The sequence below is a fragment of the Cotesia glomerata genome, linkage group LG8 (assembly GCF_020080835.1).
Source record: "Cotesia glomerata isolate CgM1 linkage group LG8, MPM_Cglom_v2.3, whole genome shotgun sequence".
Classification (NCBI taxonomy): Eukaryota; Metazoa; Arthropoda; class Insecta; order Hymenoptera; family Braconidae; genus Cotesia; species Cotesia glomerata.
Window position 1 is genome coordinate 9,770,572 of NC_058165.1, and position 24,341 is coordinate 9,794,912.

The following is a 24,341-nucleotide window of genomic DNA, read 5'->3' on the forward strand; positions in this document are numbered from 1 at the left end:
TTTTTCGTTCTTTCGAATACTTATTTACGAATTTCTGCACATTGATAGTTCTCACTCAAATTACAAATTATTCCCATGTTCATAAGACGACAAGTGGTGTCAACAACTTCAAATGAAGTAAAAAAGGACAATTAACAAATTCTATCATGCGTTAAGGATGACTTATTTTAAGGATGCAAGATTATGTCCAAAAAATAAAAAAAAAGTTGAAATAAATTTATTATTTAATATTTCCACGTCGTAAATTTGATTTTTAAATGCTCAAAATTACAATATTATGTATCTGCATAACTTTACCTTTTATAGAAGTTGCAAAAAACAACAAAAATTTTTTTTTGAAATTCAACAAATTTTTTTTTAAATTCAAAAATTCATATTTTTGAAAAAAAAAAACTCCTATCCAAAAATTTCAGGATCTTTTAAGATCAGTACAAGGTATCATACAAAAAAAATTGAGCCAAAATTTTAATGGCGTCATTTTTGACGATTTTCAAAAATTCAAAACTTGACAAATTTGGCATTTTTCAAAATTTTTTTCCAAAATATTTTTTTTTCAGTAGCTGTAAGTGTTCCCTTTTAAACAATCAAAAGACCATTTCTGTATCTATAATAGCATTCGAGATATTGCAAAAACAAAATTGAAACACTGGAAAAATCGCGAAATTTTGAATTTGCATATCTTTTGAAAAAAATTTTTTATTTTTTTTCCTTTGGCAGAACTTCGTTTTATAATAAAAGAAAAACTTCTGACCAAAAATCATCCAAATCGAAAGGAGTCGATTCCAACTATTGGTCGATTTGACACGGAATGACCCAAATGTAATGAGTGATATTTTGCACGACTCTCTCTTAAAAATATTTTTACATTATAATGAAATTATTTACACCCCCTTCGAATCAATATGCGAGGCAACAGAGCTCTTTGGGGTGGAGAAATCTATCACCGGCTGGGCTCATTTTATGCTTCGGACTAGAATAGTGACTACCGGACTTAGTGACACTGAGGTCCGGGCCCGAGTGAGGAGGGGCTGCCCACAAGGAGGGGTAACATCTCCTCTCATGTGGATCCTGGTCATTAACGAGCTCCTAGTGGCGCTGAAAAACCTAGGAGTGTACACTGTGGGCTACGCTGATGACGTCGTACTGATGGTCAGAGGCACAAGCCCAGCAGAGATGAGATGGAGAACGCAACGTGCTCTAGATCTCATACAAAAATGGTGCACCGGGAAATCTCTAAGGGTCAATCCCACTAAAACAGAGATGGTGCTCTTTACGAAGAGGAGGAAGCTGAAAATCATAGCTCCCTCAATTTTTGGCACGGAGCTTAAATTCTCAAAGGAGGTACGCTACCTAGGCGTAACTCTGGACAGTAAGCTCACGTGGAGAAGCCACATCGAAAAGCAGACCAAGAAAGCAACTGCCACTTTCTGGGCATGCAGAAGAATATTTGGCATAACATGGGGTCTGAGGCCGAAATTGATCAAGTGGATTTACACTACAATTTTGGTACCACAGCTCACCTTTGCCTCTGTGGTATGGTGGTCTTTGCTTAAGAAGAACATCAACATCAAGACACTATTTAAGGTCTATAAACTTTCTTTGCTGGGGATAACTGGGGCTTTAAGAACCACAGCAACCCTAGCAATGGGGGCACTCCTGAATCTGGAGCCCCCACATATCACAGCAGAAGCTCTTGCTATGAAAACAGCAATGAGACTGCATTTCAACGGATACTGGAAAAGGACTAAGATGGGACATGCATCCATCCTAAGGGATAGGGGACTCGATGGGCTCCTAGCCCGGGGAGGAGACATGAGCCCTCGTAGTTACCACTTCAGTCATCACTACAGAGTCTTCATTCCAAGTAGGCAGGAATGGGAAGAAGAAAGCAAGAGCATCCTGTCCCCCGCGGGGCTTGTCTGGTATACGGACGGCTCCAAAATGGAAAAAGGGGCAGGGGCTGGTATCTACAGCAGTGGACCGAAAACAGAAATTTCTCTGCAACTAAGGGACACTGCATCGATTTTTCAGACAGAGGTATACGCGATTTGGGCCTGTGCAGAGCACATCAAAAAGCTCAATCACAGGAACAAGCACATCTACATCTGTAGTGATAGTTGCGCAGCGCTCAGAGCACTAGAACAAATAGAAGTGTCCTCGAGGCTGGTGCGTAGCTGCATGAATTCGCTGGATGAACTGGCGAGATACAACAGAGTCAAACTCCTATGGATACCGGGTCATAGCGGGAACGCAGGAAATGACAGAGCAAACGAACTGGCGAAGGCAGGAGCCCGCAAGAGGGACCCCGAGCCAATGTTCGACATAGCAGCGCCTTTCAGCCTCATTAAGCAACAGACTTCTTTATGGGCTGATAACAAGTTCCAGGAAGTGTGGACTGAAGCAAAAGGCATGCTGCACACGAGGGCACTAATAAAAGGACCCTCTAGAACACTAGGCCTGTCCTCGATAGGGCTCGACAAGAAAACGCTAAGGCTAACTGTCGGGTTCATCACAGGACATTGGACAACTGGCAGACATCTGAAGCATATGGGCATCTCAGAGAGCTCTGTATGCTCCAGATGTCGATCAGAGGAGGAAACACCTCGACACCTAATCCTCCATTGCGAGGAACTAGCAACAGTTCGGGAGAACATACTAGGATTCCGCAATGGAGAGTCGATCGATGTGCTGGAGATTGGCGTGGGACGGCTGCTCCACTTTCTGAAGCAGACAGGCCTGGCCAATTCTTCGGCGACGTAAAGTAATTGACCTAGGAAGGCTGAGTACAATGGTCCAACAGGACTGAGTGCTCAGCCCAATGTCAGTTACAACATCCCTACCCCTCTCCCCCCCCCCCAATTCAATTCAAATTATAATGAAATTATTTATTTACAAATATGTAAAAATTTTTTTTTCAAGTTTTTATTTTAGACAAAAATAAAAAAAAAATCAAAATTTTGAAATATATTTGAAAAAAATGGAAAAAGTACAAAGAAAAATAATGTACATATAGTTCTTCGAAAAATACACAAGTACTTTTTTGTTTTTTCTAAAAAAATTTTTTTTCAAATTCATATCCGCATCCAAAAATTAAAAAAAATTTTTGGATAAGGATATTTTTGAAAATATTTAATTTTGAAAAAATCCAAAAAATGTACATGTGTATTTTGTAAAAATAAACAAGTACTTTTTTTTTAATTTCAAAAAAAATTATTTTTTAAATTCATATCCGTATCCAAAAATTTCAAAAAATTTTTGGATACGGATATCTTTGAAAATATACAAATTTTAGAAAAATAAAAAAATATACATGTGTATTTTTATAACAACAGTATGTACAATTTTTTATTTAAAAAAAAAAATCATTTTTTAAGGAGTTATTTTGAACCAAGGTCCCAGCAGAAAAAACGCATTTTGAAAAAATGTACATACAAATAATTACAAATAAATGAAAATAATGAGTTTTTAAGACATTTTGATCATCCAGAACTTTTAGAGAGCTTTCCAAAAATTATTTTTGGTCATAATAAATTATTGAAAAATTTTCAAAATTTCAAAAATTTTGTACATATCAATATTTTCGCGCCAAATAATTTCACATGCATCCATTTGCCGCAGATCCATTCCTACTCGAGATATCTTTATCTAAAAATTATTTTTGTCGGCTATGTGCCAACTTCAAGGTCATAAATAAGCAATGTCCAATTTATATTAAAATTTAATAAAATATACAGGCGAGTCACCACTTTGCAATTTTTTGCACGTAATTATGTTGCTTCTCTATGTATAAACCAGAGAATGTGTCGCTGATCTTCTTAACCTGTAAACCCTAGCGGTTTTGTAAATGCCGAAAAAATGTCGCAATTATACAGTATTAATGCGGTATTTTTTCAGCATTTTTTCGGTTGTTTTGGTCAGTTTTTTTATCGAAAAATTACGGAACATTTACCGTAAAAATATTAAAACCATATTTAAAAAATGGTATCAAATTTAATAACGCTAGGACTGGGATTCGAACCCAGAACCTCCTGGGGACATGTCGGCTACTCTACCATTTGAGCTACCCGGTCTATACCATATTTTTTTTTTGCTTATTCTATATAAATTAAACCACACCATCCATCTTACGATAAGCATATTTAAAATTAAATAATATAATTATATATGTGAAACAATATAACTTTTCGATTTTAGAAAATTTGCAATTTTCTAAGTGAGAAATTAAAAATTTAAATTAAAATTAGAATATATTTACTTAACATATGTATTATTTTATATTAATTATCGCTAAATACCTAATTAAAAAATAATATTCTACATATTTTTTATTCAAAAACAGTATTTGTTTTTGCAAAGTAGCGATGGAGAATAAAAAGTAAAATTTGAAATTTTTCATTTTATTCATTTCTAACATAGAAGTGAACTAAAAATAAAACTAAATCTTTAATAATTGTCCATTATGTCAGAAAATATTCAGCAAAATTACTGTATTATTACGGTAATTATTTGGAATTTTTTGGGTAAAATTTGGGCATTAATGCGGTAATTGTATAGTATATTTTTGGTAACTGTACAGCATAAGTACAGTATATATACTGGATAACTACAGTATAAAAACTGGCCAAAACAACTATAGTTTAACCGCATTATTACCGAATTATAACGGTAAATATACGGCATGAGCATAAATGCCGAAAAATTACGGTATTTTTACGGCATTATCAAAACCGCGAGGGAATATGAAAAAACTTTATTATGTATTCAATTTACTTGTCACAGACTAGTAATATGTATAATAATAATTACCATGTTTTTTTAGTGAATACGAGGATAATTTTAATTAGAAGTCCAACTCAATCATACTAGACAAGTCCAACTGCTCGGCTGCCCAATTTCAAAGCTCAGTAACTGACAATTTTAAGATTAAAAAAATTTTTTTTTTATTAAAAAAAAGTTTGCGCACCAAATTGATAAAAAATTTGATTTATGATTATATAGTAAATATACTATATAGTAGTTAATACTTAACTATAGTTAGTAATTGAAAAAATTTCAAATAATTTGTTATTCAGATTCGAGCCTAACCACTCAAAGCGAGCACATCTCAGCACATTGCTGACTACTTTCCTATAATTAATCTCATTAATTAATTGATAAAACAACTCAGATTGACCTTCTTAGGTCAACAGTAAAATATTCTTATTATAAACCAGGCCGAATCAGTATACTTAAATAAAAAATTTGTGTTTTTAAATACTTTCTAAGGCTGAAGCTTCGGCCCCATGCCCGGAAATAGACCTAACCTTTTTTTATCTATCTCACAGCTGCGCACAAATACTGAAATCATTAATTCTAATTCTAATCCTAATATCAACATGAGCAACAAACTGTAATCGAAAGTGAACAAGCGGTCCAAAATCTTCTAGACACGATGAGTACAAACGAAATCGACCAAAATATGTGTTACAACTCTACTTATGATGAGTTTATGGATATACCCTGAATAAAAAAAAGTATTGAGACAAAGAAAAAAGTATTGGATTGACTAGAAAACCAATACTTTTCAATACTTTTTTCTTTGTCTCAATACTTTTTTTTTATCAGAGTAAGCAATATAACCTTGAATAAAAATAAAGTATTGAGACAAAGAAAAAAAAAATTGTGAGCCGTCACGGGACGCCTGGCAGATGTGAAACATCGAAATTATTTTGTACAAGTAATAGGCACAAAAGTACAGATTATGACAGGAACTAAATATGGCATGATAAAAAAATTAGGAAAACGGTTGACCTTGAAGGCCATCCCTGCAACTTCTCGCTAATTCCATACCTGTACGCTTAAAATTGCACTGAGGCCGTTTTTGAGCTCTTCGAGCTCAAAAATACAATTTATGTGTTGTTTTGAGCTCTCCGAGCTCAAAGAGATAGCTTTTCCATGCATTTGAGCTCATCGAGTTCAAAAGTCTGATATAAGTTTGATGAAACACTATTTTTTGAATTTTCAAATCGCAATAACTTTTGAATGAATGAACCGATTTCCACGCGGTCAGTGGCATTCAACGCAGTTTTTTAAGCCTCATACAGAATTTTAAAGTTTGAAATGATAGAACAAGGAATTTTGGAGTAATTCCGAAAAAACACTATTTTCGGTTTTCTTTCCTGCACGATATCTCTCGAACGAATCAACCGATTTTGACCGGATTAGCGGCGATCGACGTGGTTTTCCGAGGTTAAGAGCTGATTAGTTTTTGGAGTTGATCGATTAAGTCGTTTGAAAGTTATTAAAAAAAAACCACTTAAAAAAAATTTTTTTTTCACAGTTTTTTTAAGATTTCTCAAAATCTATCAGTCTGAATCGGTCCAAATTGTATTCAAAATCTAAGTTTGGCCAATTCACTTTCTGAATTATCGCTATCAGACATTTGTTCGTTAAAAAAATTATTTTTTACGTAAGACTCAGGTTACTCTCACATATGTAACGTAGTAAATCCACTCTTGTAATTTTTTAAATGAAAAATATGAAAATATATCATGTAAGCAAACTATTTGTAACGTGATTGGTCAAATATATCATAAGCATGAAAATATATGCAAACTCTATAGTCAGGCGCGCGCTTGCGCGGGCCAATTTTAATTCTAGTAACACTATATATACTACATGGAGAGAAATGGATGGCGTTTAACACAATGTTAGTATGGTCTCCAGACCGATACTAAAATAGTATGTGTAATATTGCAATTCAGTATTGTAACGAGTCCCATAAGTATGGCGTTATTTACTATGTAGTATAGTAATGGTGCTATTGTATTTTTTACACGTATGCATAGCAGGCTTGGCAAGACAGTATGGTCCTGAGACCCATACTACATTGCTGATGACGCAATGGTACTAGCGGTTTCCGCTATAATTTTTGGCGTGTTAAGCAATTAAACTCTTGTGTTACGACCAAAACTACACTGACGGAAAGATTTGTTTTTATTTAATAAGCTTTATTAACTGTTAATAAATGATTTTTTAACATCATAGGATTTAATAAATATTTATTAAAAGTTAATAAATTATTTATTAAATACGATTTATTAAATGTTAATAAATATTTGTTAACAGTTAACGAATATTTATTAACAGTTAATAAATATTTATCAATGGTTAATTAATATTTGTTAACTGTTAACAAATATTTATTTAAAATAAAAAGCAAAAATAGCAATTTTCTTTTGACACTTTTTATAATTCTATAGCTGAAATACATGATAATAATTCAATTCACTAAATAAATTAACGATTTCAATATTTAAAAATATAAACTCTTCTTAAATTGGAAGTAAAAAAAGTTTGGAAAATCCAAAAATGCACGACTCATAATGCTCATTTAATTATGAATTATAAAAAAAAAAAAAAAAAACTTAAGTCGTTCAAAATTAATTGCCGAAAAAACAGCTGTAGTAGGAAGGTACTGCACAAGCGCCCCTGGTGGAATAAAATGTACATAATATCTATAGATATAGATATATCACCATCCATGTTAATTTTACATGGATATATATAGATATACAGTCTTGTAGTTTTCGTTTTTTATTAATTGTAATTAAACGACACTGAATTAATTAACCATTCGCATTCAGTGACTTACAATCGTCGATTAGAATTTAAAAAAAAAAATTTAACTCAAATAATTGATTTTTTCACAAGTTACAGTGTTTCCGGTGTTTCATACATGACGGACAGGAAAATTTTTTGACCTATTTTGATATTTTTTTCCGTTTCTATTGCAGTAAATCAATTTTTAGAAAGTATGGAATTAATCTCCATTAAATTATCTCGACAATAGTATGCAAAATATCTTGATTCCGTGAACTAACAAGGCTATAATACTAAAAATAGATGCTATAATGAGGCGAAAAAAATTTTTCGCTCGTAAAGCACTCTCTGATGCTTCGCATCATGAGTCGTGCAATATAAAAGATAATTATGAGCTGTGATAGAATTTGGTATTTTATAATAAACGTTAATATAATTAATGCAAATAATTTATAAAGATGATTTTTGTTTATAAGCAATCTTCATGACATTGCAAGTGAAACAAATTCACTTAATAAAATATTTATTAACTTTCAATAAATATTTGTTAACTATTAATAAATACTTACTAACTATTCATAAATGTACTTTCCTCCCAAATAAATATTTATTGTGTTAAAAAATATTCATTAAAATTTAATAAATTAAATAATTGTCCTATCAGTGTATATAAAGTAAAAGACCCAGTTACTGACACTGGCCTAGTTATTGACACTTTTATTTTGATTGAATAAAACAAATCGACTCTAATAAATTAATAAATATAGTTTTTGAATTATAAATTTTAAGATAATTGGTTTTTTGAAAAAATTTTATTTTTTTAATTAGAATAAATTTTTTTTAAATAATCTCTTTCATATTTTTAATAAGACAGACATAAATTCTTGTAATTTTTTAATTGATTATTGTTGTTATTTTTCTTCACTAAACCCTGATTAAAAAAAAAGTATTGAAACGTATTGAAAATGTTGGAATTTCAATACTTTTCAATACATCCAATCCATCGATTTTTTCGGCAAATTCACAAAATAAATCTTTATCAATATTTTTTAATCCATAAATAATTTGTGAAATTTTGGTCATAGAGGATATTAAGAAATATTGGATTGTATAGAAAATTTTCTATTTTTTTTAATACGTTTCAATCTATAAAAAAAAAATTATTTCTGGTCACCCCAGGGATTGATAAATATTGAAGTGGATTCAAAACTTTGAATATTTCTCAATACTTTTCAATCCAAAAAAAGACTTCTATTTCTAGTTTCGCCAGGGATTGGTTTAAACCAATTCATATCAGAGTAAAAATAAAAAAAAACAATCACGTCATGAAATAATTAATATCATTTTTCATTTATATAATATATTTCGGACATAACCTTCGTCTATAATTAAATAAACATTGTTGTTACTCCAATGGTGTTGTAGCTAATATCACAATATTGGCTAGGTCTACCTGCCAAAAGAATCCACAGATTCGGTAGAATCTGGCGCCAAGTTCCGTTCAAATCTGCTGTAAACGGAGCGCCAGACTACCGACTATGTTTACTGTTAGCAGAACGGTATTTTGAGGTTGCAAAATTTTATTTAATTCTACCGTACTTTTTTTTCCTAAATTGTATATTATAACAGTAATTCATACTTTATTTGACTGTTATTAATTAATTATATTCACTTATAACAATTAATCTAATTGAAATTATTAAATTTAATCAGCACAAACTATAGCAACGCAAAAATTTTGATCCTGACTTCTTTTCGATGGGCAAAGTGATCTGCCACAGACTAAATAATTCGAGAATGCATAGTAATCCTTCATTAGATGGGAAACTACAGTTAAAAAAAGATATTTCACAGCTTGCATCTACACCCGCCAGGGTGCGCTGGAATTATTTTTACATAAACTGTAGTTTCAAGGGGATAGTTTGCTATAAAAAATGCAACCAACGCGAGATTTAAGTTGGTACCAATTGTAAATTTTTATTATAATTACAAAAAATACTAAAATCCGAACAAAAACAGTTTCACTGTAAAAAAATCGCGCCAAGTCCACGTTCATAAGACTATTAAGAAAAAAAAATTTGTTTTTTTCTTTACAAAAATATATAAAATAAAAAAATTAAAAAATCCAAGTAACCGATATGATTGTTTATGATTTTCGGAAATTAAAAAAAATTGTGTTATAAATTTAAAAATTAAGAAAAAAATTTTGGAACGTACTTGGTGTGCGTCATTGTGTATTTCAATTTTTTTTAAGTCCTAGTAAATAGATTTTACGAATTTCATTAAAAGTAAAATATTTTGCAACCGCGCACACTAAATACGTTCCAAATTTTTTTTTTAATTTAAAAATTTTTTTTTTTTTTTTTTTTTTTTTTTTTATTGTTTCCAGATGTACAGTTATTTTAATAACTCTGTTAAATTTTACAATTGTTTATATCCTCAACCTGTATTTCCTGCTTTATTATCGAATTTCCTGCTTTTATTTTTGCGGCTGTGGTCCGACTTGTGCTTTCTGTACCGTATTTACCCTGCACCTTGCCTCTCAGGCTGTTGGAACAGAATCATGGGGAAACCACAGAGAAAATCCATGATAGTATAGTCGGAGCTGGGCTAAGTCTACAGTGATTGATAAGAAACTCTTCTTTATCGACCACTGAAGCATTAGGCCCTTCTCCTAGTGTACAGAGATCCCTCGCGCTAGCCAACGCTGACTAGAGCGGTCACTCATTCAAGTTGTTGCTTAAAATGGGTGATCGCTCAAGTCAGACGTGTGCCGCCCGGCTATCTCTGCCACGTTCAGAGGCTGGCAACGTAACGCACATATTTTTATCTATAATCACTGAAAAATATTGGTGCGTGGCGGGATCGAACCCGGGTCCCACTCTTTCGAAAAGCGGGCACCGAGCCGACTAGGCTATTGCCAACTCTTTTAATTTTTAAATTTGTAACAAAATTTTTTTTAATTTCCGAAAATCATAAACAATCATATCGGTTACTTGGATTTTTTAATTTTTTTATTTTATATATTTTTATAAAGAAAAAAACAAATTTTTTTTTCTTAATAGTCTTATGAACGTGGACTTGGCGCGATTTTTTACAGTGAAACTGTTTTTGTTCGGATTGTACATACGGCAAGCCAGTATGGGCCTGACGGCCATACTAGCATTGCGGCATCCGTGATGACTATCGCCAATGTTACCATTCCCGCAATGGTCAAATCATCTATGTGTACAATTTAATAATGGACAAAAATCTTCGATACTATACTGTATGGCGTTCTCGCCCATACCGGTAGTCTGGTATAGTGGTATCTACCATCCATTTCTCTCCATGTATAGTATAGGTATGCGAGCTCAGTGTGGCGAGAGAGATTGCGCACAGTCACTTGCGCATGGCATCGCGGCGGCAGGGAAACAACTTTACTCCAAATAACTCAACTCCGTGCCAACTGTACTCAAAAACCCATGAGTAAAAGAACTTTTTCTTTAATAGTTGAATCCTAACTCTACTCCAAATTACTCAACTCAATGCTAACCTTACTCAAACGTTTAGTTAATATTAAGCTTGTAATTTTAAAATTTTACTTAGTTCACACTGTACCCTGATAGCCAAGTCGGTCGCAACTTTCTGTCAATTTACTGCCGCAACTTGTCACCAAGTTGGCGGCAAGTCTTGGAAATGAACTCGGTTGTTCACCAAGTTGTCGGCAAAAATTGCTTTCGAAACTATTTCGCACCAAGTTGACGACAAGTTTCTCAAGAAATTTGGCGACATATTGCGGCAGTAGATTGGTCTTGTTTTTCTCAGAAACTTGTAGCCAACTTGACGCCAACAGTTACAAATTCGGAAGTTGATTGCAAGTTGTCGCTAAGTTGGTGGCAACTATCTGACACCAACTTGGTTGGTCTGAAACTGTGGCTATCAGGGTTGATATCCTTGAGTACCCTGATAGCCACAGTTTCAGACCAACCAAGTTGGTGTCAGATAGTTGCCACCAACTTAGCGACAACTTGCAATCAACTTCCGAATTTGTAACTGTTGGCGTCAAGTTGGCTACAAGTTTCTGAGAAAAACAAGACCAATCTACTGCCGCAATATGTCGCCAAATTTCTTGAGAAACTTGTCATCAACTTGGTGCGAAATAGTTTCGAAAGCAATTTTTGCCGACAACTTGGTGAACAACCGAGTTCATTTCCAAGACTTGCCGCCAACTTGGTGACAAGTTGCGGCAGTAAATCGACAGAAAGTTGCGACCGACTTGGCTATCAGGGAATATTCAATGCACCACGTCGAGCAGATAAGGAAGCAGCCGTCGGTTAGAAAGATGTTAAAACGATAGTAATTACCACCTGGCGCTTGATGGAAACTCTTAAATTATCTTAATAAAGTATAGATAAAATTCGAATATAATATTTAATGTATTAAAAATAATTATATGTACATTAAAAATAGTAATAAAATAAAAAGTCTTACTATATTAAAAGGCTTAAATATAAATTTGTATATAAATTACAATTACAAAGTAAAAGATTAATAATTGGAAAAAAAAGTTAACGCAATAAACAATTTCTTCATTATATAATGCAAAGCAACATTTATTTTAATTGTACACTTAACGTTGATGTACAAGAATTATAATAAAATAATTAAAAAAATCATAAGAGTTAAAACGAAAGAGAAAGTTTAAATAAAGTACTGAAAAAGTTAATCAGAGCAAGACAAAAAATTTTGTATCATTTAAATTAATCAATTAAATCAATGTGAAAATTTCGCAGATTACGGTTTGTTCATTTTTATTTTTTAAATAGCCTTTAGCTATGAAAATTATTTAATTGATTTAAGATGATCAAATTTCTTAACAAATATCTACAAAATTTTTTGTCTTGCTATGATTATTTTTTCAAACGTTTCCCTGATTAAAAAAAAAATTTGATAGAATTAAAAAAATGTATATCCTCATGAATGCTATCCAATCCTGAAAATATGATTCAAAAGGATTCAACATGATTCAAATATTTTAATTCTGTTAAATACTATTTAATTCTAAAAATATGATTTAACAGGATTTGAAAGGATTTAAACTGTTAAATACTGTCAAATGCTTGTAAATCCTCAAAATATAATTAATTAAGATTTAAGATGATTAAAAACCTTGAATACTACTGAATACTTTTAAATTCTAAAAATATGATTCATAATGATATAAGGCTACTCAAAATTTTAAATACTATTCAGTAATTCCCACACGGAAATAAAATTGAAGGAGTTTTTACTAATTTACTATTGTAATTTTTACTAAATAAAAGAGTAACGGTGGACTATACTTCTTATTTAGTAATTTTTACAATCTACTATTGTAAATTTTATCCAACAAATAAGACAAGCAAGAGTCTTAAAAAGTCGAATACTATAGAGCAAATTATACAATATGTGTTTGTGAACTTTACCATTCAACTATTGTAAAAATTCACAGTTGGTTTTTTTAAAAGAAATATTAGGGAGGGAGAGAGATAGAAGGGTGAACTAATTGGTACCTGTACAGTAATCGAAAAAAGAAACCGACATTTTCGTGCTATCTGGGAATCGAACCCAGAACTGTGTTGGCAGCCAGAGACTCGCCCTCTACGCTATCTGAGGTAAACTAAGACACATATCCTTTAACATTTACATAAACTCGGAGTCTAGCGCTGTGCACGGCCATCACTCACACTAATTGAGAAACATTCCAATTCAACTATTGTAAAATTTGCTATAGTTCTATTGGAAAGATACAGAGGCAGCACTGGAAATTTTCATCTCTTACTTTTTACAATAGTAATATCGTATTTTTTCATGAATAAATAGTATTTTTTCTTCTAAAATATTTTAAAATTAATAGTAATCAAAGTATAGTCCAGCTTTACAATAGTTGTATCGTAAATTTTCCCAGAAATTTTTTCCCGTGCAGTGAACACAATTATGTCAAACTGACGTCAGAATGACGTCATGCTACGTCATGATTTACGTAAGATGTAAGTCATATATAACTCATAGTTTCCCACTTCCTGACGTAAGATTCTTACGTAATACGTATGATGTACCTATGATGTAAGTGATGTAAATGATGTCAAAATTAATTACGCGGAAGAACATTTTTTGAAAAAAAAAGTAACATTTAATTATGCGGTTTTGGGTTCGAATAATAATTTCGAGACTGATTACATGCCGAGGAAAAAAATTTGGAGTTGAAAAATCCTGGCGTGTGCTAGGCTTGAACTCGGGTCCATTGAATCCGGAGTCTTGAATGCTGCTCACTTGTCTGCACCACGATTGATATTAAAACGCTTATTTAAATCTATATAAATTTAAGAGTTGGAAAGGATTAAGTTTATACGTTTTTCTCAAGTTTCATTAAGATTTGTGATGAGATTGCATGGAAATTGATAAATTTTTTCTAAATTTGATAAATTTTCAGAATTTCCATAAATTAATCTTTCATTGGTCATAAGAACGTCATAACGATGTCATATTAACGTCATAAATTCAAAAAGTTGAAAACAAAAATGTTTAGATTGTCCAATTAAACGCAAAATGCCACTTAAAGTTGACAAATTTTTCCTAAATTCATGAAAATTCATACACAAAATATAGCGTTTTGCCGATATGCATATTTTTTGTTTCGTCACAATTAAATTAAATGTTAGATTCACTATGCAGTAATATAATTCAGAATAGTAATATAATTTTCTCTTTAATACTAAAATTATAGTACTCAGAAATTTTGAACCACCTGCTTAAAAGATGAGTCTATACTTCGTCACTTATCATGCAGATGGCGCTTACAACTCCCTCTATTTACTTTCATTTTGTGATTCTTTCTTGAGCGATTTCTTTTCGGATCGTTTGTTCTTAACAAAAATATAATTGCTCAAGTTTTTAAGTAATAATTATTGCGTTACTTTGATATTTCATCGCCATGAGTAAACGTATACGGTCAGTAAATTGTTGTAATCCATTCAATGAGTCACGTAAGTAACTAATACAGTGCACTTGACCTCTTATCCCAGTGAACACAATTATGTCAAACTGACGTCAGAATGACGTCATGCTACGTCATGATTTACGTAAGATGTAAGTCACATATGACTCATAATTTCCCACTTCCTTACGTAAGATTCTTACGTAATACGTATGACGTACCTATGATGTAAATGTGACGCTTGCATGACATTTATGACGTTTATATGACGTAATTATGACGTTTTTATGATATATAACTGATGTCAAAATTAATTACGCGGAAGAAAATTTTTTGAAAAAAAAGTAACATTTAATTATGCGGTTTTGGGTTCGAATAATAATTTCGAAACTGATTACATGCTGAGGAAGAAGATTTGGAGTTGAAAAATCCTGGCGTGTGCTGGGCTTGAACTCGGGTCCATTGAGTTTGGAGTCTTGAATGCTGCTCACTTGTCTGCACCAAGATTGATATTAAAAACGTTTATTTAAATCTATATGAATTTAAAAGTTGGAAAGGATTAAGTTTATACGTTTTTTTCAAGTTTTATTAAGATTTATGATGAGATTGCATATAAATTGATCTATTTTTTCTAAATTTTATAAATTTTCAGAATTTCCATGAATTAATATTTCATTGGTCATAAGAACGTCATAACGATGTCATATTAACGTCATAAATTGTGAAAGTTGAAAACAAAAATGTTTAGATTGTCCAATTAAACGCAAAATGCCACTTAAAGTTGGCAAAATTTTCCTAAATTCAAAAAAATTCATAAAACATAATTAAAGAGAATTATATTACTTTCATGAAAGCTATACTTTTGCAAAAGCCCATTTGTCTTCAACTATTAATATTTCAGCTACCAATGGTCGCACAGCAAATTAGAAGACATTTTCGGAAGCTGGAATGAATTTTCTATGAGGACCTGTCAAGTCATGAAATGAAAAAATTTTTCTAAGCCTCTGAGACGAAAAAAAAAAAAATTGAAAATTTTGAAAAAGTTCTCCTTCATCCCATTTTTAGCTAAAATTTTTTATCAGAAAATCTATAAACTATAATCATGGAGTTTTAAAGCCTTAAAATGCATCTTTTTAGATTTGCAATACGATCATTTTTCACTGAGATACAGCAGGTCAAAAATCGGGAAAAATTCAGACTTCTTTGTGGGTAGCATGCATAGAAAATAATTTATTCCAACTTCTAAATAATCACGGTTTTTTCTCACTATTAAATTTTTCATTTTCTATTATAGATACAATAATTACTAAGAAATACAATAAGTTTCACAAAAAATTTGCCTTATTTCACTCTCATACTCATTAGGTCAAAAGTGAGTTTTTGTAGCAAAATTGCTCGCAAAAATTTGACTTTGTCAAAGCTGATACTTATTTTGTAAAAAAATTATTTTTGACTTTTTTTAAGGAGTACCCCGTTTCGCCCTCAAAAATAAAAAATCTTTTTCTAAACGGCAGTTTAAAATTAGTGCTATTTATCTTAAACAGAATTAAAATGAAGACGATTTACAATATTTGTCCCCAAAAACCTAATATTTCTTTAGATAAATTCCATTTTGTCCTCCCTCTTCCCCTATACTTTTTTTGAATGAATTTTTTACTGCTTAATTCCAACAAATCTATGATGGAAAACTATTGTTCCAAAGTTACATCAATATCATGTCAAACCGTAACTTAACACCGACGCATCCTGATAAAAACAAGTATGGCAAAAGAATTGAAAAGTATTGGTTTTTTCATAACTGGTTTCTATTATCTTCAATACTTTTTTTTTTAACAGGGTATAAAGATGATTTCAAAATGAAATCAGCCTTACGTACGATCGTTATTTTTCACTAATGTAAGAAAAAGAGTTCAGAGTTACATCAGTATTAGGTACAATCAGAACTTTTCAGTGATGTAAAAAGATGACTTTAAACTTATGTCAATATTACGTACAACTGTGACTTTTAACTGATGTAAAATAGGGACTTGAAACTCACAACAGTATTACGAAGAATCGTGACTTACCAGTGACGTAAATGTATGACTTGAAAATTACATCAGTATTACGTAAAACCGTGACTTACCAGTGACGTAAATGTATGATGGTAAAGTTACGTCATTATGACGTACAATAATGACTTTAATACGACATAACATTTTTTATATCAGAATGATGTAAAAATGACATCCGGGTTGTGACATCATAATAAGATCATAGGGAAAGTCAGTTTTACGTCAAACTTATGTCAAAATCTTGTGACATTCTTATGACATTCGACTGACGTCAGATGAACGTCATGTGTTCACTGGGATGTATAACCTCTACGTAGAACCAATTAAATTAATGGCCTTGTGTTTAATATTGACTTTTGACATCTAATTAAACGAAACTTTTAGATAAAAAAGGAGTTAAAGATTTAAGAAAATTTCCCGACGAAGATCGTTGGAAATTTCCTGACTTAGATGACACTTCAATGTTATGTGTGCGTTGTCGATTCCGTGTCAAAGAATATATTCCGCCAGCATCAGAGGAAGAGGAAATTATTTCAAGTCAAATTAGTGTTGAAAGTCTGAGTATATCAGCTGAAATTTGTACTCAAGGAAGCAGTTTATCTCGAACTGTCAGTAATTTTAGCGACAATCTATGTGATTACAATGATCATTCTTTAGAGCGATTTTTGAAAATTCCTCTTATTGAAAAAGACAGGTAAAAATTTTCTATTGATTAAGTTTTTCATTTACTGAGTGAAAACTTACTTAATTATTTTTCTATGCGTTTAATTTAAGGTTATATTCTGAAAAAAATTATGGAGTAAAAAAACTTGATGAGAGCTATGCTGCCCTAGAGAATAAGTTCCAATCACAATTTGGAATAGTACCTGAATCTACCTACAGAAAGATTAATCAAGATCATTGTTCCATGATAGCTAAAGTGAAGAAATTATATAACGCTGAAAGTGACAAGTAAATTTTTTTAACAATCGATCATTTTAAAATATCTTCATTTTTTCATATTAATACGATCGATCGTTTGCTTTACAGATCAATAAAAAAGAAGCTGCTTTCAATTTTACCCGACAGTTGGGAAGTCAGTCGTATAGCATCTGAATTTAACTGTTCTCGAGAAATGGTACTGAATCTTAAAAATGATATCATTGAATCTGAGAATGTTGATTTAGACTCTGGTGAAATGACTACTAATACTTTGAATCCCACAAAAGTTCCAGGCAATCAGCCGCTTAAGTTAGATGTAAAAAAACTTGTCATTGATTTTTGTGAAAGCGAAGAAAACTCGAAACAATTAGCGGGCATGAAAGATTTTAAATCTGTGAAGGATTGTGATGGAAATCGAACTAGGGTACAAAAAAAGTTGATTCTTTGTAATTTAAAATAATTGTACCAAAGCTTCAAAGCGGAATATAATTCAGTGGCAATCGGATTTTCTAAATTCGCTAGGTTGAGGCCTACTTATTGTATTCTTGCTGGAAGTAGTGGTACACATGTCGTATGTGTTTATACTATTCATCAAAATGTAAAATTGATGTTAGAAGGTACTTGTGTGTTTGACATTCTCTATAATTGTACTAAAACTAGTTATTAATCTTATTACATTTATTCCATTTAGGATGTAATTTTTCAAAATTTGCGAAAAACACCGATTGGGTTGTAGAATCTCAGCCAATTATAAAAATTTATTAAATAAATTAGTTTGTAACAATCCAAAAGAATCGTGCTTTTCCAGAATGTGCAATAGTTGTCCAAATAATGAATAAATCGCTGATTATTTTCGTGTGTCGTTTAATGAATCTGATGTTAATGAAATCCAATATAAAATGTGGACATCAACAGACCGTTTTACTATTGTGAATGTTACTTCAGATTCCGAAGACTTCATGGAGACTTTAGTGACGCAACTTGATAAGCTTTTGAAACATGATTTTATTGCGAAAACACAAAGTCGATTTTTTTCTGATACAAAACTAAATTTAAAGAGCGGGGAATTCGCCGTAGTATTTGACTTTGCGGAAAATTATGCATTCGTTGTGCAGGAAGCAGCTCAAGGCTTTCATTGGAATAATGATCAAGCTACTATATTTCCAATGGTGATTTATTATAACGAAAATGATACTATTAAGCATTTGAGCTTTGTTGGTATTTCAGATTGTCTTAAGCACGACACAGTTTTAATTTATTTATTTCAAGAGCAATTGATTGCCTTTCTTAAAAAGAAGTTTGCTGTCATCAATACGATTTTTTACTTCTCTGATGGAGCTCCACAACAATTCAAAAACAAGAAAGCATTTACAAACTTATGTTATCATTATGCTGACTTCGAAATCAACGCTGAGTGGCATTTTTTTGCAACTGCCCATGGCAAAGGACCATGCGATGGTCTTGCGGGTTCATTAAAACGATATGCTGCTAGAGCTTCATTACAAATGAACAATAAAGAGCATATACTGAAACCACAAGATTTGTTTTCCTGGGGAACGAAAAATTTTACAAGCGTTGACTTTACTTTTATAGCTAATGACGATTATTTAATAAAAAAAAAATGTGTTAGACGTACGATATTCTCAATCAAAAACGGTGAAAGGTACACAGTCATTACACACTTTTGTGCCTTTAAAAGATGAAATTGGTTATGCTTTCATTAAAACTGTGTCCACATCTCAAAAAAGTTCAAAAATAAAAGTATTTTAATTATAATGAATTTGCGTTTAATTTAATTGTGACGAAACAAAAAATATGCACATCGGCAAAACGCTATATTTTGTGTAAAAAACTCTCAGTTTTCAGAAAAAAAATTCAAATTTGAAGAATTTTGGGCTGCACACCGAAAAAAATCAATTTTTCCACTTTAATTCGATTTTTAAGGGTCTTCTGATGAGTTTATGAAAAAATAAATATTTTCATTCAAAAGCTGAGAATTTTTCCTACAAAATACAATATTTGTCGATTTTGTTTAAAAATGTTTTTCATATCAGAAAAATTGACGAAAAAGTTGAAAAAAAATTTTTTCCAAAATTTCAAAAAATCATAACTTCAAGACCGCTGCGTATTAAGAGCTAAAACTCTCAGGGAATTTTCGTCTTATGATAGAGAACACCTCCATAAATTTTAAACATAATCCGCGAGGGTCGCCCCGTAAAAATGTTTTTATTTGGTGGAATGACCCATATATTTATAATAGATTATAATTTTACTTACGTAATAATTTAACCACTGAAGACGGCTTAACTCCGCATTGGCGGATCAATTGTGCGGTGAAATTTTCTGTTATATTGCTTACCCTTATTTGACCGCCTAGCTGCAAAAAATTGTCAAGTTGTTCAACATGCCTGACAAAAATTGCTACTTCCAGGTGCTCGTTTTCAATTTCAAATGAAGTCTCAGTGATTATTTGGAAAGCTTTTCTTCGGAAATTTTCCGGTACCAATGGCAGAGCCCATGATAACATGAGTATCTCATTATTATTACGGTGGGGAAGTTTATGTTGGCACCAGACATTCGCAAGATTCTAAAATATAAAATAATTATATATTTCAAATGAATTAATTACTGTTATGATATTTCGTTATCTGATTATTTGAAAAATATTAATAACACCGGCACACAAAAAAAAATTAAGTAGAATGTGCATTTGACCGGACCTACCTAAGGGTACGTATGAATCCGAATTCGAGGTCAGTTTGACCCCTACACCCTCGAAATTTCGAGAAAACTTCAAAAAACCGTAAAAATGATGAAAATTGGCAGTTTTAATGATAAAAAAATTTGTTGGAACTAAACTAAGCGTGATTTTCATGTATTTCGATCCGCTGAATATGAATCGAAACTTTATTGAGACCACGAGCCATTTTAAATGTGAAAAAATCACACAAACTCTCGAAAATTCCGAAAAAAGTAATTTTTTTTGTTTTTTTACTCTCGTTTTTGACTTTTGAAGACTTAATTGCTTGTGCCTGTAACCAGGGCACCTCCACGTGGTGACAGTGGGCAACAGAACCATCTGGCAGAGTCCCTGGGTCAACTGCGTGTGTGCCGTCATGGCTGGTACAAGTGATAAGTACTTTACGATACAGGGAGTCGGAACCCCAGTATCGGCGTCTGGTCAGGGTGAGAAAGCAGGCTCGCAGGCGTCGTCATCAAGCGACTGCAGCTCTTCAGAAGTGGGAAACTTGGCTACTGGAGAGTATACTATTACAAGAAGTAATTCTCATCTGTGTAATAAAAGTCCTGATTCATTTTGTTACATTTGTGGAGAATTCAATTTGGAAAGGAATCGAAGATCGTTATCTGATAAGATCAAACAAATTTATGAAGAATGTTTTGGTCTCCAAATTACTAATTTGGATTCAGCATGGGTTCCACATGTTACATCGACTACAAATCGTATGTGATTCAAGAAATTAATCACAGCGATAAAAGAATTTTCTAATTTTACTCTAATAAAAAATATAAACTTTATTAGAAGCTATAAGGAAAACCATAGTCCGTTAATTCTCTAAATTATCTCAGTGATTAGAAAAGCATTTATTTCAAATACTGATTATTGATAAAATTTTTTTTTAATTGGTTTTTTTAGTCCAATTGATTTTGGTTTTATTATTTATTTGTATAATACTTTTTTACTCTTACCCTCATTACTTGCATCCACGTTGGGCGAATTCAGCAGAACGGAAAGCTACGACGAATAGCACTAACTAGATGTTCTTCTAAACAGGTGACAACAGTGTCGATATTTGTCATGAGTTGTGAGCATCGTTGAAGTAAGAATTAAAAGATTGGATAGTAAATTTCTTCTGAACGTACGCTGCACAGGCATAATAATACCGGAATTGTCTTTACGGGAACAAATGACGATATTATTATTCGCATTGCTAATATTACACCAAATTAATTTTGCTATAAAAATTGTACATACATAATTACCACGACGCATCGAAATCATAAATAGATTGCTTAGTCTAGGATTTCTTGGTAAGAGCTAAAACAAAATGAATTTAATCAGCATAAAGAGGTAAAAATTTTATTGTAGATTACTTGTATCGCAGTTCATCTTATTAGCAAACTTCAATTGAATTATAATTCTTGAATAATTGAAGGTTAATACCTAAGGTTGATAAATCTAATTTTTTCTTTGGATGAGTGCATATTTTTTTTTAAACTTTGAGAAAATTTAGGATATTAACTTTTATTGATTTAAGTTTCTAACGACCTTTAGCAAACATGAATTGATAAATAAGTAAAAAGGACTGATAGAAGCGGCTACACTGATAAAAATTAAACTTGATTCACGAGCAAAAATATCAAACCAAGAGCATGATTTTGAAGAAAATGAATTTCTTGAGCCAAGAGGAAAAATTATTGAGTCAAGATATTATTCGTGGTTGAACAAGATTTCCTTGGTTAAAGAATTTTTCTTCTTGGCTCAAGAATTGAACTTTCTTCTAAATGGGCGTATTACAAAATTGCAAGAGAGTACTTCCCATACTGGCTATAAACCCCACCACAGAGAATTTTTATCCCGCCCATGAAGCATTCGTGAGCATCTACAATATAGGAAGTATCTCTGCGAGAGTTCGTCTAATGGGAAAATTTTTTAATTATAAAGAAAATTTCTACATTTTTCAATTATTAAAGTTTATCGATGTATCATATTGAAACGACATTTTCAAATTGTAAATAAAACCTCGTGAATTTACTGTCATCATTTACTTATGTTCTTATTTGTTGGAGATATAGTAATTTAGTAATATTTACACGTACACTACCCACACATACGCCGACGCGTCGATCTACTGCGCATGCAGTTATGCCGAAATTTCGTATACTCGAGTCACTTACTTATTAGCACGTTGTCGAGTAAAGTCCTAGTATTCTTTTTCCAATCGTTGTAATTAGTTACTTAATAAATTCATACATCGTTCATATAAATCTTACTCTACTATTATTTATATTCACTCGATCCCAGCCTAACTCCCACATTATTAAATTTTAACTTCGTCTTTAAAAAAATTTTAACTTCGTCCAATACAATTTTCATTTCTCTATAAATTTTCTTAACTCAAGGAATTCTTTCTTTTTGTACGGTGTTAACTTTTTGATACTTTGTGCAAGTACCTTTCGCAGTATGAAAATTTTTATTAAAAAAAATTGAATTGGCAGCTAACTTCTAACTTATATAATGAACAAATAATAAACTTACTTGATCAGATGTATCTAAGAATATTTCATTTTGTCGACCAAGTCGTTCTAAAATCTCGTCATCCGCAAATAGTATCGCCGTTGAATTGTCGTTTCCATGGCAAGTACCTTGATAAATTTTGTCCGTGACTGCGGATAATTATTGAGCATTACAGCCATTTCTATCAGGGTTCGAGGTGATTGAATTCGAGTGCTCGCAGATCGTGGTCTTTTTGGATTTTTATTCATCCATGAATTTACTACTGGTCGAGATGACTGTCTGGCAGGGATACTGTGGAAAAAAAAAAAAAAAAAAAACGATATATTATTAATATTAAATGAATTCTTAAATTATTTAAAAAAGAATATCAATCTACCGTTGTGAAGATCCAAGGCCGTTTCGTGCATGTCCATTAATAACGGGAAGACGTCTTACTCCACTATTCAAATCGTCTTCTTCAGGATGGTTGGCATGAAGACCTAATGGTGAAGTCTGTGAAGACGCCCATACCCACAACAAGGCGGGACATCCGCAAAAGTCTTTGAGTTCACAGTGAAATTTGCTTACTACTTCAGTACGCGTGAAGCAGATAAAAGAATATCCTCCGTAATCCATGGAGTCCCCTACTTGAGGGAGTCTTTCATTATTCTCTTCTGGATTCATTTTCTATATAGGAAAATATAAATTTTCATTATAAAGATTTTATGAATTGTTCACATAAAAATTAAACAATAGCATTTATAAATAATATTAACTGACAATAAAATATAATAAATCTGCCGTAAAAAAAAAATAACCAAATTAAAAACACAATTTACAGTAACGTGTATAATATTTTTAAGTCAATAAAATGATCAATATTCTATACAATTTATTTTAATACAAGTCCTTGTCAAAAATATATAAAATTTTAGATTATAGAATTCGAAATTTTATTCAATTCAATTGATAATTGTCATTTACCTTGATAATTGTAATTTCTCTTGCATATATGAAACACGAAATATAAAGTATTATAAATATTTTTATATAAAATAGTTTTACAAGAAGTTACCGGGTGGAAGGTAGAATAATGTGGAATGCTTGAGAACAATTGACACTCTGAGCTAGGATATTGTTTTTTATATTTGTCCCTAGGGGTGTTACTGTCGCCCATGCGTACGTCTCGAAACTTCCCGCTCCAGCATTAGCGGCACAGCGACAGACCGCAAGTGGCTCTGATATGTTAAGGGGTTAGGGGTAGTCAGAATTTTCAAAAAATCAACTGTTTTTTTTTGCATTTTCGTTATGTGTAATATCTTAAAAATATTCTCTGAAAATTTCAAGTCGATCCGATAATTAGTTTTTGAGTTATTCGACAAATAACAAAGAGAGCTCGGGTACTTCAAAGCGCTCGGGAGCAGATAGCTAGCGGCAGCTTCAAGAAACCTCCTTTTAGGGTTCTATTGTCATCCATGAACTAAGACTTTGGTGTATGTAGTAGTACCTAAATTTATAAATACCTAAATATATATAATTACAATTTCTAGGTAGTATAAGTGCTACAAATTATTTTTTTTTCGCCACGTCA

The 24,341-nt window shown here is 31.9% G+C and overlaps 2 protein-coding genes across 2 annotated transcripts; both read left to right on the forward strand.

The window, feature by feature from the left end:
- The first annotated feature begins 822 nt into the window (after nt 1-822).
- Nucleotides 823-2,760, forward strand: LOC123270047. Its single transcript, XM_044735986.1, has one exon. It carries the CDS (start codon nt 823-825, stop codon nt 2,758-2,760), a length of 1,938 nt encoding a protein of 645 aa, XP_044591921.1.
- Nucleotides 2,761-14,408: 11,648 nt separating this feature from the next.
- On the forward strand, nt 14,409-17,993 carry LOC123270414. The gene is made up of 4 exons (XM_044736448.1): nt 14,409-14,588; nt 16,978-17,287; nt 17,368-17,544; nt 17,623-17,993. The coding sequence occupies exons 1-4, from the start codon at nt 14,537-14,539 to the stop codon at nt 17,972-17,974; spliced, it is 891 nt and encodes a 296-aa protein (XP_044592383.1). The 5' UTR covers nt 14,409-14,536; the 3' UTR covers nt 17,975-17,993.
- The last annotated feature ends 6,348 nt before the right edge of the window (nt 17,994-24,341 follow it).